The 14,123-nt window shown below is 44.2% G+C and overlaps 1 protein-coding gene across 1 annotated transcript in view; it reads left to right on the forward strand.

Moving 5' to 3' along the window:
* The window catches only part of gpc3 (glypican 3), a 110,783-nt gene that overhangs the window by 68,716 nt on the left and 27,944 nt on the right, over positions 1–14,123 (forward strand). Inside the window, exons 4-6 of the mRNA XM_085788461.1 lie at positions 7,034–7,176; positions 7,656–7,781; positions 12,016–12,127. Coding sequence (XP_085644587.1) covers positions 7,034–7,176; positions 7,656–7,781; positions 12,016–12,127 — 381 coding nt within the window. The remainder of the gene's footprint in view (positions 1–7,033; positions 7,177–7,655; positions 7,782–12,015; positions 12,128–14,123) is intronic.

Below are 14,123 nucleotides of genomic sequence, written 5' to 3' on the forward strand. Positions count from 1 at the left end.
CTTGTTCATAGGCCACATGTGAAGCCGGGGAGAAGTGCTCATGAAATATGAAGACCTTTCTCTGCCACAGTTACAGAGCTGGATGTGCTTCTGCTCCTGTATATCTGCTGAACTTTTCACTCTCACACCCCAAATCCCCGCGGTGACCAAGTTTCCACTCAGAACCCATCATTTATTAACACACAGGTTGACCTCACTTACTCTGCAGCACGAGGGTGTGGCTGCATCCATGAACCGCTGACTTAGGGGAAATTACTCTCTCTCTCTCTGAGATCCTTATCCTAAATTAAACAAGGCCTGTGCAGGTTTATTTAAGACTGCAGCTGCAGTCACCACAGACGACTTTACACTGTGTTTATGTCTCTGAGTCTGGTTCCAGTCTATAGGATTAAAGCTGCTGTTGCAGTGCATTGTTTAGCGCCGTCACAAGGTCGCGCGTGTGTCTGTCTGTGTGAGTGTCTGAATGTAATCTTGCGGAGACAGTCTTAGTCGCTCTGTGCTGTCATTGAAGGGACAGACGCATCATTTCCCTAAAGGCTAATTTTGTCTCGCTGAGGAGTCATGGGACACCAACCAAAATTAGACAACACCTGATTACTTCACCTCAAACAAGCAGTTTAGTGTTTGTCTGAGTGAACTTGGGGATTAAAGGACAATTTCTATGTTTTTTTGTGCATTTTATGTAGCCAATTAACTCCTAATGATTATATTTATTCATATAAATTACTCTTTATAATTGATAAAATATAAAATATAGTTTATCTTTGGTAATTTACATGATTGTTACATGTTAAGGCAGCAGTGCCATAAGAAAGAAAGCAATTTATTTATTTATGTCTCCTCTGCAGTTTACAAACTATAAAGAGTTATGAACTCCACCAAATATGCATCATGGTGTAAAAACATCATCGTGTCATTAAAATCACAACTATACAGATTTTTGTGATCGTCAGATTTTAAACCAGAGTTTTGTTTAGACACACACACACACACACACACACACACACACACACACACACACACACACACACACACACACACACACACATATATATAGGATATATGTACTGTATATATCCCATTGTAAATGATCACAGGGCCCATTCAGACTGACACAGTTTTACCGTGGATTCAAGCCATGGTCACATAGTGTTCTCTCTGTCTGTTGCCCAAACCTCCTCCTCTGGATTTAATGTTAATCATTCACTGCTTGGCTCTGTTGACCAGGCATCTCTACTGGGGATTTATATATTTAATGATATTGATGAATAGATGCCACTCAGCCCACTCCCTAAAAAGAGAGAGAGAGAGAGAGAGAGAGAGAGAGAGGTTGTGTGGGAGGGAGTGAAAAGCATGCACATGTGGATCAGCGAGAGAAAGGAGGTAGGCATCAATGGACGGAGGGAGCGAGATGAAACATAATTTGGTAATTACTCACAATAATTCTGTGTGTGGTTCGGCTAATGAATTACACAGACTAGATCGCGAACGACAACCAGATATGAAGCCGTGACAGGCGACTCCTGAGTGGTTCAGTGTGCGCTCAGTGGATCCAGGGACTCAGATAGGAGATGTGCCACGGTGCCTCAGGTTAGACCAGTGGTGTGTGTCTGTGAGTTTGTGTTGGGGTGGGGGGTTATCTCAAGTGTACCTGTCTGTGACAGGATGTGTTTCAATCCTCACAGCGGGGCCGAAGTCAGAAACCTACACAGAACAACTTAGAAATATATCGTTCAAAAATTAACACTTGAGTAACACTTGAAGTTTTCATTCCTCCATCCACCTGACCTCATTCTAATTTAGTAATAAGCGCTGTGAAGGGAAAATTGTAGGTTTTGGCAGATGTAAAGCATCGATGTAAAGAATATATCATTCACTCCTCCAGCTTGAACTCCAAGCTTTGCATCAGCACATTTGGCTGTGAGGAGGAAGTCCTGTAGTGATATGTCAACATTTTGTACAGCTACACAGTGGCTCTGCAGACAGAGTACTATGTCTTGTTTTGTGGTTTTCCAGTGGTTGAAACAGCTGCAGCTGTGGCTGGGGTCTCTCACTTACCCCCCACCCCCCCACCCTCCCTCCTCCACTGGGAGCACAGACCCCTGTTACTGAAGGTGACAGACAGATCAACTCTATCTGAGCAGAGGAGCCCTCGAGGTGTGAGGGAGACGTCTGCTCTGAAACATGTAACTCTCTCTCTCCTGAGGAGATGACCACTCATCGTGTGCCGGCCCCCGCTCCCCACTCCCCAGCACGTTAACATTCATTTCCTCCATCCCAGTGTTCGGAGAGCGAAGAGGGCAGCCGAGACCCCGCAGCTCCAATCTATTCCCCTGTCGGCCCCCCACCCCACGCCTGGAGTTTGATGTCATCCACCTCTGTCTCCACACCTCATCCTCAACATCATTCCCCTCTCTCTTTCATCCCCGCCATTTATTTCTTTTCCTCTCGTTCTTACGTGCTGCTGCGAGAGAAGATGCATGATTTATGAAGCTCTATTTTTACCAGTCACTGAGGAGAAAGAGAGGGGAGAAAGAGCGACAAAGAGAGGGGAAGAAAGAAGGATGGAGAGTGTGAAGAGCGAGCCCAAGGGGAAGGAGGATGGTGCGGAGAGTGTTGAGTAGACATACATCACCCTGCGACCCCTCGGCTGAAAATGAAGAGGAGAAGTAGGTTGAGACAGAAATATGATGGATCTGACCAAGATTAGAGACAATACACTGCAGAGGAGCGGAGCTGAGTGTTGTTACACTCTCCACACATTTTGATGCTTAGTTACAAGTCTGATATCATATATCTCTTTGTGGGCCTCTAACATTTTTTGTCAGCAGCACACTTTTCATCCGCTCGCTTTTTTGTTGTCTTCCCCTTTGTGCGCAAAAATAGCTTGAGCAGATCAAGTCTCATCCAAACTGTTGCTTCACTGAGGAAACGAGCGTTAATTAAGTCTCTGCTGCTGCATTTTTATTACTTCCATTCAAACATGTAGGCCGCTGTAGACACAGGAAGCTGAATCCGTTTTCAAGATGTAAAAGCCACTTGAGCTTTTAAATATGCTATAAATCATGTTTATCAATGCTCCAACGCATCATCTAAGTTATTATTTATCACGTCATACATTCAATTTGGATTGCAGAAGATAAAATGTGGTGTTTAAAGGTCCTTAAAGGCAAAGTAAGTAGTTTGCATGGCCACGGAAATTGCAGTTTTATTGCATTTGAAATAGAACTGTTGACATAACGATGAAAAATTAGGCTTTTGTTTGTTTAGCTGAAGATAACTGAATTGTTTTTTTCAGTAGTTACACAGACAACATGTTCAGTTTGCTCCTAATCGTGGGTGTTAGCCCCTCGCTGCACCTTTTTAGGGGATCTGTCTCACTGCTTCGACCTGTTTTCTGTCTTACTCAGAAGAAAACATCATGTTCCTAATTCAGACTCAGATCCCCCTGTTTCATCTGCATCAGACATGTGTCTATAAAATCAAGGAGACATCACACAGTAATAGCTTTTCACAGCTCTGAATGCTTCAGGAACTGCAGAACTGTGAGTGAGAACTGTGAAATCCATTTTTCTTACAAGCATTTCCTCAACCTTGATGCACAAACAACTAAAGTCTCATTTTAAATTAAGACTGATCTGCACATCATCTATTTTAGTGAGATTAACATCCCCAATCACAGTCAGTGTTTACTCCTCTTTATGTTTGAACATTCACAATTTTAGGTTTTACCATGTAGGGCAATTTCCGTAATGCTACGTTGTGCTAAAATATGGATAGCTATTACAATAAATAATGAATTATGTTATTTCGACAATATTTGGGATTTGTTATCATATATCATTAATATGAAGCAGAGATAGCTCCACTGGTGGATTCACTGCATAAGTGTCGGCTACTGAGCTGAACTAATTAGTGAGATTTAAAGATTAGACTGAAAGAAACTGAACCTTACATGACTCTTTATTCCATGTACGACTCGTGTTTTATGTTTTGAACAGCTCTGATCAATGTAAGATAACACTGCTCTGGACTGAAATGTGCATACGTCCTCACATTGGGATTTGAAATAATGGATGCACAACTGCAATTATTTACTTTAAAGTATTGAATTAATGGCTGAAACTATCCATTCATCCTTTCATCCATCCATTTACTCAACCACTTATCCATGCAGGGTCATGGCGGGGCTGAAGCCCATCCCAGCTGACAGAGGATGAGGATGTGGTACATCCCAGACAGTTCACCGGTCTTATCACAGAGCTTATCTGAAACTAATGGAGCTCAAATATTAGCTATAGAGTTATAGATGAATGTTTAAAAAAGCCTAATGTGATGAGCAGTTAACACATGAGGACATGTTTGTTAAAGAAATAGATTATACTGTAGTTGTAATGGAAAACTAAAAGTTGGATGAACAGTGTAGTTATCTTAAAGTAATGGGTCATCCAGTTTTAAGAGAAGATGCATTGTAACACGCTCCATGGTTATGGTGTTAAATGACATTTAAATCATAACTAAGTAAAATTACATCCAGTTCAATCTGTTCATGGCTACTTGAGCTAATTGGGAGCATCAGAGTAAATAAAAGCACTATGATTTAGATTCAGATCAAAAGTCTGCTATAAAACAACAATAAAAAAACATTTTTAAACAATTTACATCAGACAGAAGTTTGTTGATGCCAGAGTCGTCATTTCTAACCCAGACACCCAACCCAACCTGTCTGCTGTTATAGCACCTTCTGTTTGACACAGAGTTTTCTCTTTACTGGAAATTGAATGCCTATAATGTGTGCATTTCCCCACAAGTCTTCGTGATGGGGACAACAGTGCAGAGAGGAGGAGGAGGAGGAGGAGGAGGAAGAGGAGGAGGAGGTCTGAGTGCTGACTCAGTCTCTCCCCTGAGCCTGGACTCCTCTGGAGCACAAACATTACTCACCAAATACTCTCCAATATGTTGTTACAGCTGTGCATGGCGCCCTGCCACCTCCACAACACTGATAGTATCATCTTCCCTCCTGAAACTGTTGACTTATTAATAACTCATCGAGATCCAGATGAAACGTAAAGACTGAATACACACCGAGCGCGTCGGGATCCGCATGCAGCGCCATTGATTTCCTGGGAATTTATCTTGACACAAGCAGAGATCCACCTGCAACCCGAGATGCAGGTGTGCCAGAGCACGGACGCGCGGCCCATAAGGTTTATGTGAGTGTAAGTGTGTGTGTCGTATTACCGGCTGTCAGCAGCCCTCTCTGTGAGTGAGGCAGGGCTGCTCAGTGCAGATAAAAGTGTGCAGATATTTTCCGAGCTCTCACGCTGAGACAGGCTTTATCTGCACACTCTCCTGTTGGTTGTGTTAGTCCAGCCCTGGGTGATATTAATACCCCACTAATGAGCCCCTTCCTTGAAGAATCCAGAAACAATCGTCCGTGGGGGGTGTGCGGAGGGGAGGCTGCGCGCTGAATCAGTCTCTCCCTTGTGCCACAACTCCCCTACGGCTTCCCGGGAACGCACAAACAAAAAGAGGAACGCAGCTCCAATCACATTAATCATGGCCTGTGGGAGCACCGGCACTCGCTGCAGGCGCAGGAGAACCAGAGAATTACACAAGAGGAAGATGTGAAGGGAGACAATGGGGTGGCGGAGACAATGAGCTGAGGACTGAGTGTGTGTGTGTGTGTGTGTGTGTGTGTGTGTGTGTGTGTGTGTGCGTCTGTCTGTCTGTCTGTGTGTTTCCCCCAAGTGCACAGGAGAGGAGTATTAGTGGAGATGGCTACTCAGGGATGTTGGGTATTAGTGAATGCCTGGTGCAGGAAAACTCAGCCATCTGTGACTGGATTTTGTGTGTGTGTTGTGTGTGCGTGTGCGCGTGTGCGTGCATGTAAGTGTGTGTGTGTGTGTGTGTGTGTGTGTGTGTGTGTTAGAAAACTAAGGTGCCTGTGTTGTGGCTTTTGCTGTTTGTGTATCCTTGGATGAAAAGGCTGTATTGATTAACCCTGATGATTCTGTTCTAACAGCTGATCAGCATTTCTGTGTGTCAGCACTGCATGAAATAAGTGTGCGTGTGTGTGTGTCTGTTTGTGTGTGTGTGTGTGTGTGTGTGTGTGTTTGCTGTGACTTTATTATGTATGAGCGCATGTTTATCATGTTAATGGGCTTAGGTACATTATGTTCAAATGAATAATAACATGAAATGATTCATTTTTGTTTCGCAAGAAATACTGTGTGTGTGTGTGTATGTCTGTGTGTGTGTGTGTGTGTGTGTGTGTGTGTGTGTGTGTGTGTGTGTGTGTGCGCCTGCGGCCTCAGTTACCAGCAGATAAAGATGTCCAGTGCTGCTCTATCAGGTCCCATCAGTATTCAGCAGCAGTGGTGCCAGCCTATTCACTTAAAGGGGAGCTGGGCACAATTAGCTGTTAACATTACATGGCAGAATTAAGCCTGGGCCAGTATCCTCCAGGGAAATTAAACCACCGGCAAATCATTAAACCACAAGCTAAACATTAGCAGCCATTTGCATTTTTATTGCACCTGAAAAGAATGTGCCAGGTCCATTATCTCTGAGAGACAGAGAGGGACTTCTTATTTATTATTGTTATGTCGCCCCGTGTGGAAACACAATGGCATTTATATGGGGATAGAGGAGGCAAACGAGAGGCCTTATTTTCACGCTCGTGGTTTTGGAGTGTTATGATTACAAATTCGAACAAGGCGGAAATGGCTGGCAGAGGATAGAATGAGTTGTTTGCTATGCAAATCCCCTCGCTTTCATCCCTCCCAAAAATAAACAAACGCAAACAGATGACAATTTGCAGAGGGGCTCAGCTGAAGAAGGCCGGCAGTGTGGCTGCTGACAGGTCCTCACCGTCTGCACTGTCACTGCTATTAAGAGTTTGAGTAAACAGGCTCGGGGCCGGGAAGCGGGGGCAGTGGAACATAAGTGGGGTGAAGAGGTTTGGGGAAGTGAATTGACTCGCTCGCTTCTGGATTCTCATTTTTTCTCCTCTCCCCTCTGTACTTTGCAGGTGAGCGGGACGTGTGGACACACTCCTCAGCGGGCCGCTCGTTCGGTGGGATCTCCTCCCCCCCAGCCTCCCGCTGCCTCTGCGGCCCGCAACGCGCAGCCCCCATCCCCAGACGCTGATGAGACTCTGGCTGGTCTCCGCAGGTGAGGAAATCAGCCGCGGCAATCCGCACTGAGACGCTTCCCGCTGATGAAGCAGCTCACACTCGGGTCTGCAGTGTCAGTTATAAAGTCGCCGACACAGTGGGCAGGTTTCATCTGGTTTCCTGGTGAAACTCTTTCTCCACTCGAGTGTTTTTAACACCCCTGATGTAGTAACAGGCTTAAATGAACAGTGTAATGGTGCCCAGAGGGGCCGCTGGCCTCAGCTGCACAATGACCAGATTAATGTCAATTAGAAACAGAGACACTGCTTATTCTAACTCTCTGCCTCTCCGGGGGACCGCACTGACTTTGCACTGTTGCTGCTAAATTTGCCTCCTCTTATTCGTCTGTCTCAATTTGCTTCTTTTCCTTCTTCTTCCGTGCCACAAATTCAGCTCTCGTCCCCGCTGACGAATGTCAGAGTCAAGTTACTTTCTCGCTCTGTCGAACGTTTTTTCCTTTCTCTTTGCCCTCTCTAGGGAGTTCATTTCCAACCTGAGGGGCTTCAGCTCCTTCTACAGCGGTCTCGGGGAGGCACTGTGCAGCCGTGAGCCCGCTCCGGCGAACCACTCCCTCTGCTGGAACGGGCAGGAGATGACAGACAGGTAAATCTGTGTTTCAATTTGCCTGAATTCACAGCTGACAAATCCACCCTCTAGCACACCCTGCAGCCTGCAGACAGCGTCTGCTCAGGTTTATTGGCTTTCTAAATGATCGGTTCTACAAACAGCCTGCCCTGATTCCTGAATTCCCAGCGCTCCAGCAGCACGTCTAGGAGAGTGTAGGTGAGTTGAAGGGTAAGTTTGCCTAGAGCTGATGAGCTTCACATGAGAGCGCCCCTCTCCCACCGAGTGTGAGTGTAAATCTTGACTTTGGCTCTATGGGATGTTATTAATGTCAGGCGTGCTGTCACCTTCTTCTCGCTTAGTTAATTGCAGTTTCGATCGTTCTCCCCTCCTTCATCCAGCGTCTCCTGTGCACCCTGCAGAACCTCATTTGGTTTTCGCAATATTTCACTTCACCCCTGTCCTTTGGCTGTACACATCATAACTTCTTGCTTCCCCCAGCCTGCACCGTCAGCCGGCCCCAATTTCAATTTGGCTAAGATAAGTTACAGATATCATCCATTTTCCTTTTTTAGCTCAGTAAATTGTGTGTGGACTTTAATCAATGCAGGGGCACAAATTCCAGACGAGATGTGCTGCAGGTTAATGCGTCACCCTCTTGTTTCCGAGGAAGACGGTGAATAAATTCAGCGCTTTATTTAAGCTGCCAAGTGCGTCCGTCACGTAGATGGAAAGGAGACTGGATCTGAGAAGGGGACATCAGGTTGGCAAAAGGGGGCAGAGCTGTCCTGGGGGGATGATTACAAGCTGGACCAAACTGTGATAGGGAGGTGGAGGGAGGCAGCAGAGGGAGATGAAATGATGGAGAGATTACAATGTCTCGCGGCAAACAATTCTCCATGTCATCTGTGAGGGCATATGCCTGCAAATTCACTCCGGGTACATTTTCACCCCGGAGATTTGTTCTGGATCATCTTCCATTATCCCCCCAGATAGGACCTTCTCCAGCCAAACGTGGCATTCATTCTCATATTGTCTCATGCAGATAAAATTAGATTTGGTGGTTGCAGGGGATAAGCACCGGGGGGGTCGGGTACTGAATGTCTCCGATACTCGAGGAGTGATCTTTGGAGCTAAATGTGGCGCTTTTTTTTTTTTTATCAGACATATTTACCATCCCACCTGGAGCCAAGATCAGAGGAACAACACTTTTCACCACATCAAAGAGCCTTACACTGATAACTGTGATAATAGATGTGCTGCCGTGTCGGCTCAGAACGTAACAACTCCATTCCTCCTTTTGGATTTAATGACAGTGTAAACTAGTGTGCGTGTGATAGCTGATAAAAGATTAGATCCTGTGTCAACTGTGAACGTTTCATTTAGGAGCTGTACAAACATTTAATAGAGAGAGGAGGGAGGATTCAGTTATTCTTCTTTCACCTGAAGAGAGGAAAGTCTTATTTTAGGGGAAAGCAGGGGGCAGCCTTTTATTTTTATTTATCTGGAAAATGACACAAATTAATAACATAGATAATAACACTAAAAACATGTTTCCATTTACAAAGGATAGCTTTTTTATATGAAGAATTTCGTTTACTTATTAATATTTTTGAAGTATTTTTGATTAAGATAAATGTAAACGTGCTGAAAGGGTGTTCAATGAGCCATTAAAAGATGAACACTTCCATCATAGAGACTAAAGTTCTACCAGAAAATACTAAATGGTTGTATGTGTTGTGCTGTCACGTCAGAAAAGTATTTATATGCAACCTGAGCAGCCACACTCAGTCGGCTGTGGCTGTGCCTCGGGAGGTGGAGCAGGTCATCGGCTGATCAGAAGGTCGGTGGTTGGATCCCGGCCTCCCCCTGTCAAAGTGTCCTTGAGCAGGACACTCAACTCCAAACTGCCTCCGGTGAATGTGACGTACGTGGGTGAATGAGTAAATAACTGTATTCATTTGTATTTGGTAATTAAAATGCACTTTAAGTGATCTCGATGATTAAAGAAGTGCTTTGAAGTAACGGTTTGATATAATCTAGATAACAGTAAATTTAGGGTTTTACTGAATTAAAATGAAACATCCCAGTTCCTTTAAATATGTATAATTTGATGTAAACAATTAGATAAGCTATGCTAATTTAATTTAGTTTTGACTTGCTCCTGTGTTATTGTGGTATTCTCAGACAGTCCCTAACAAGCCTTTTCACAATATTATCTAAATTAGATTTTATGTGTGTTGCACCTCACATGACACTCAGTTAGCCAGAGGATATATGAACGGTGTTTACTCACCACATACTCCCCCTGTGACCCTGTGTGTGGAGGTGTGAAAAGACTCACATCCCATTATGTATTCTTTCAACACCTGGACTCTGCCTCTCTCCCCCCGTCCGCTGTTTATCCTTTCATTCAGCCTGAACCTAATGGCGTAATAATTGGTGTTAGATTAGATTAGGTTATCAGTGGAGGTAACTGACCTGATCAGCAAACAGTGACGGCGAAACGATGGCGCAGTAGATTGAGAGCTGACAAGTGAGACGTCTGCAGAGAAAAAAACTGTTTAATGGTGATATACATGCTGAATTATGTCTCGGTTGAAAATTATCCGGCCTCTGTCACATGAAACGCGAAACCTGCCTCAGCTCCTTATCCACACTCCAAATCTCTCTCCCCTAATCCTCCTTCCTCGACCCATATTTCCTCTGTTCCTCTCTTTAATAGATCACACATCTCTTTCCATTATTAATGTGATAATTAGCAGCGGAGAGGGGGGTGAGATCATGGCTAATAGGAAGAATAAATAACAGGGGAAATGTAATTTGAGTTTAATGAAAAGTCAGACTTAGGGGAGAATGAACGACTGATGAATGGAGGCGGTGGCTAAAAGGTGTGTGTGGGTGCACATGTGTCAGGTGTGTGTGTGCGTGTGGGTGCTCAGGGCTGTGTCATAGAAATGAGAATAGAGAATGACCTCATCACACACACACACACACACACACACACACACACACACACACACACACACAGAGCAACACCAACAGGTATTTTTTTCAAGGCCCTTTTCTCTCTTACTAACCTTTTCTCTGAGAATCATTTCTCCCCACTGCGGCCCGTTTGTCCTTCATCTGCCCAACCTTTGCTGCAGTATAGCAGATGGCATTTACGCTACAGTGTGACCTTTGCCCTCACCACTGCTCATATCAGCGAGATGTCTGGGGAAGATATATATCATCAGTTCCCCGGCCACTCTTAATCCAAACACACTTTAGCCTCGTGCGTGCAGAAGCACTTAGTCTCCTCGGGGCTGCAGCAGTGGCGTGGTGGGGAAGGGGTTAATCACCACCAGTACCAGAAGTAAAGAAACACCTGCAGGAAAGTTTCGACATGAAAGACGACGACTGGAGGGAGATCTACGGTTCAGACTCCGCAGCTCCTCCTCATGACAACATACACAGGTGTCAACAGAGCTGCGTTTCCTCAGTTACACGCAGACATGTAAGCACCTGCCTGAGGCTGCTCCATACCTAAATATACCCGCAGTGCTAAAGCAGGACCAAAGTACATCTCTGCTAATGTCCTCTCATTAACACCAGATATGATTAAAAAGCCACTAATCACCCGGTTTAATGTGCATGAAATTAATCCCCAGCCAGACTTATGCATAATAGCTGAACTCCTTTGAAGATGTTGTCTCCTCCTGGTAAAACTCATCCTTGTAAAACATTTTATACTAACATGTAACCGCTTCTCTGTGTCGATCTAAAACACATGTCTGTGAGTTACATTTTATATATTATTCCTGCGACGTTAAAAGTTCTTAATGGTCTTGATTAAGGTAACACTTCCACAGTCTGAACACAGTCCAAAAATACTTTCATTCTGCACAAGAGAAGTCTGCAGTCTCCATAACTTTTATTAAAACATTAAACTATCTTTAAACATCAAATGTAAAAAAAAATGTTAATCCCTATTTAACTTTATAGACCTTACGTCTCCAGTGAGGGAGAAGTAAGTCCTCTGGTTAGGGTTGAATTACTAATGAACTTTCCAGCTCTGCAGAACGACCCTTAAACTGAAAACCAGAAGTGCTGTCATTCATCGTATCAACACTAGATGGTGATAAACGCCTTGTCTGGGGCCAAGGAGCGGTGGTCAGTTCATGATGTCTTCTGCTCATGAGGCGTTCACTGGGGCTTTTTGAGTCAGTGAAACTTTTAGATCCAACATCTAAAGAACTGATCCAGTGTTTGTCTGTTTTTTTTTTTTCAGGTTTCCTGGACCAGGCCTGAAGCGACTGCACCCCAGCTCTGAGTCCAAGAGCAACAAGCCCCCTGAGCCAATAATCAGCCAGATCATAGACAAACTCAAACACATCAACCAGGTAAGCTGAGTGTGTTTCTCGTGTGTGTGTGTGTGTGTGTGTGTGTGTGCTTGTTTTACCTCTGTATTTAACTGTGTCTTTTATGGTGTGTGCTGTAGGTTTAAACAGTTCATCTGTGCACATACGATGCCCCCTCCTCTCTGGGGATGTACGGCTTCACCTGCCTGTTAGTTCTCCCTCCTGGTTCACAGGTTCACATTGATTTCTAGGTTGTTGGAGGTCTCACTCTGCAGCTCTTGAGGAGGGAGGGTGGGGGTCAACACAAGACAAGTGAAGATGTGAAACGAGGAAGCTTTGTACTGTAACGCACCTTTTCTCTCTCATGCCGGAGAAAAAAATCCACCAGACACCTGTGCTCAAGGTTAAAACCTGAGCTATTTTGTAGCACAACAAAATTCTTTGACTGTGTTATGAATAGACTTTATGTTTGAGTCTCATCTGCACGGCCTCAAGACACAAACAACAGAAATTGCACACAAACGCACTGATGCTGCGTCCAGACAAGGACACATTTTCTGAGGGTGATAGGGGCTGTGATGTATAAGAATTATGTCCTCCATTGCAGTCCCAGCCGTCACCAAGGCCAAAGCCCCCCCCCACCCCCACCTTTTTTTTTTTTTTGCTGCTGCTGCTATCACCATGGAAACCACCTTTTAAAGTGGGCTGGCTGACTGAGTACAGAGATGGTTGTACGTAGGCTCAAAGTCAGTGGATGTATCAGCCCACAGATCTCTCTGTATTTCCTGGTTCCTGGTGGTTGCACTTGCTGGCTGTCAACACACTGGATTGCCCACCTACACCGCACGCACACACACACACACACACACACACACACACACACACACACACATGCACGCACGTACACACACACTGTCTTCTCGCTGCGAAGTGTGTTTGTGTGAGTTTGTCTTTGTGCAGGAGCTTCTAAGTGCTGCAGGCCTGTCTCTGTGGATTACAAACCTTCTCTCCTGTTTAAACAACCTGGGAGATCTAAAGAGCAACTGTGCCCCTACCTCCAGTCCCCCCACCCCCCGACAACCAGAGACCCTCCAGAAAATAACACACTGGGTTGTGGGTTGAGTCGCTCTAATTTTCCCAAATACTTTTGTGCTGTATTAACGCATGCACGACTCCTGCTGTAAGCAAGAGGAGCAGGTTTGTTAGATTTTTTTACTCCCCTTCTCCTTCAACCCCCCCCCAGACATTATTAGATAATTCCAGGTAATAAAAATGTGGGTCACATTTTTATAGCTTTTGGCATCCTGTCTGTGTTTTGCAGTAAAAATCCCTTTACCCACACGAAAATCCTTTAATACATAATGGATCAATAATCATTTTCCGTTTGCTTTTAACCTTTTCTTCCATATAAATTAGTCTTACCTGGGGGGTTGCTTAAAATCCGCATTATTGTCTGACTATTAGTGGCCTTGTTGACCAAAACTACAAAAGTTAATACGTAAATAAGTTTATTCATACAGCACTTTTCACAGACATGAGTCACAAAGAGTTTTACAGAGCCAAGATCAGTCAGGATGGAAAAATATATAAAAAAAAAAGAATCACATAGCACAGAGTTTCAGTAACACATCAAATAAAACACTTCAACTATACTGAGCCATAAAAGAAGCCAAAATGCAAATACATAGAAAACACACAAAACAGTCTTAAACTGTTTTGTGTGTTTTCTAAAAAAAAAAAAAAAACCTTAGAGTCGCAGCTACAGTACAATGTTCAGTCAAAAACAAAAGGTGGTAATAAATCTAATCTAATCTAATCTAATCTTTAGCATGTACACACATACACACACATTATAAAGTAATAAGCCCTCCAAAACTTCCTGCTTTGACAGGAACAAACATTTGGAGCCATGTGATGGCGAACAGAGCTGCAGACTGTTTGCCATGTGGGTTGGTTTGCTGATGGGCTTTTGATGAGATTTTGCAAGAAAACATAGTTTGGTGAAGTGACAGAGCTCATTGTTGCTGCAGACATTCAA

The sequence above is a fragment of the Trachurus japonicus genome, chromosome 10 (assembly GCF_045865225.1).
Source record: "Trachurus japonicus isolate A0001 chromosome 10, Traja_1.0".
Lineage (NCBI taxonomy): Eukaryota > Metazoa > Chordata > Actinopteri > Carangiformes > Carangidae > Trachurus > Trachurus japonicus.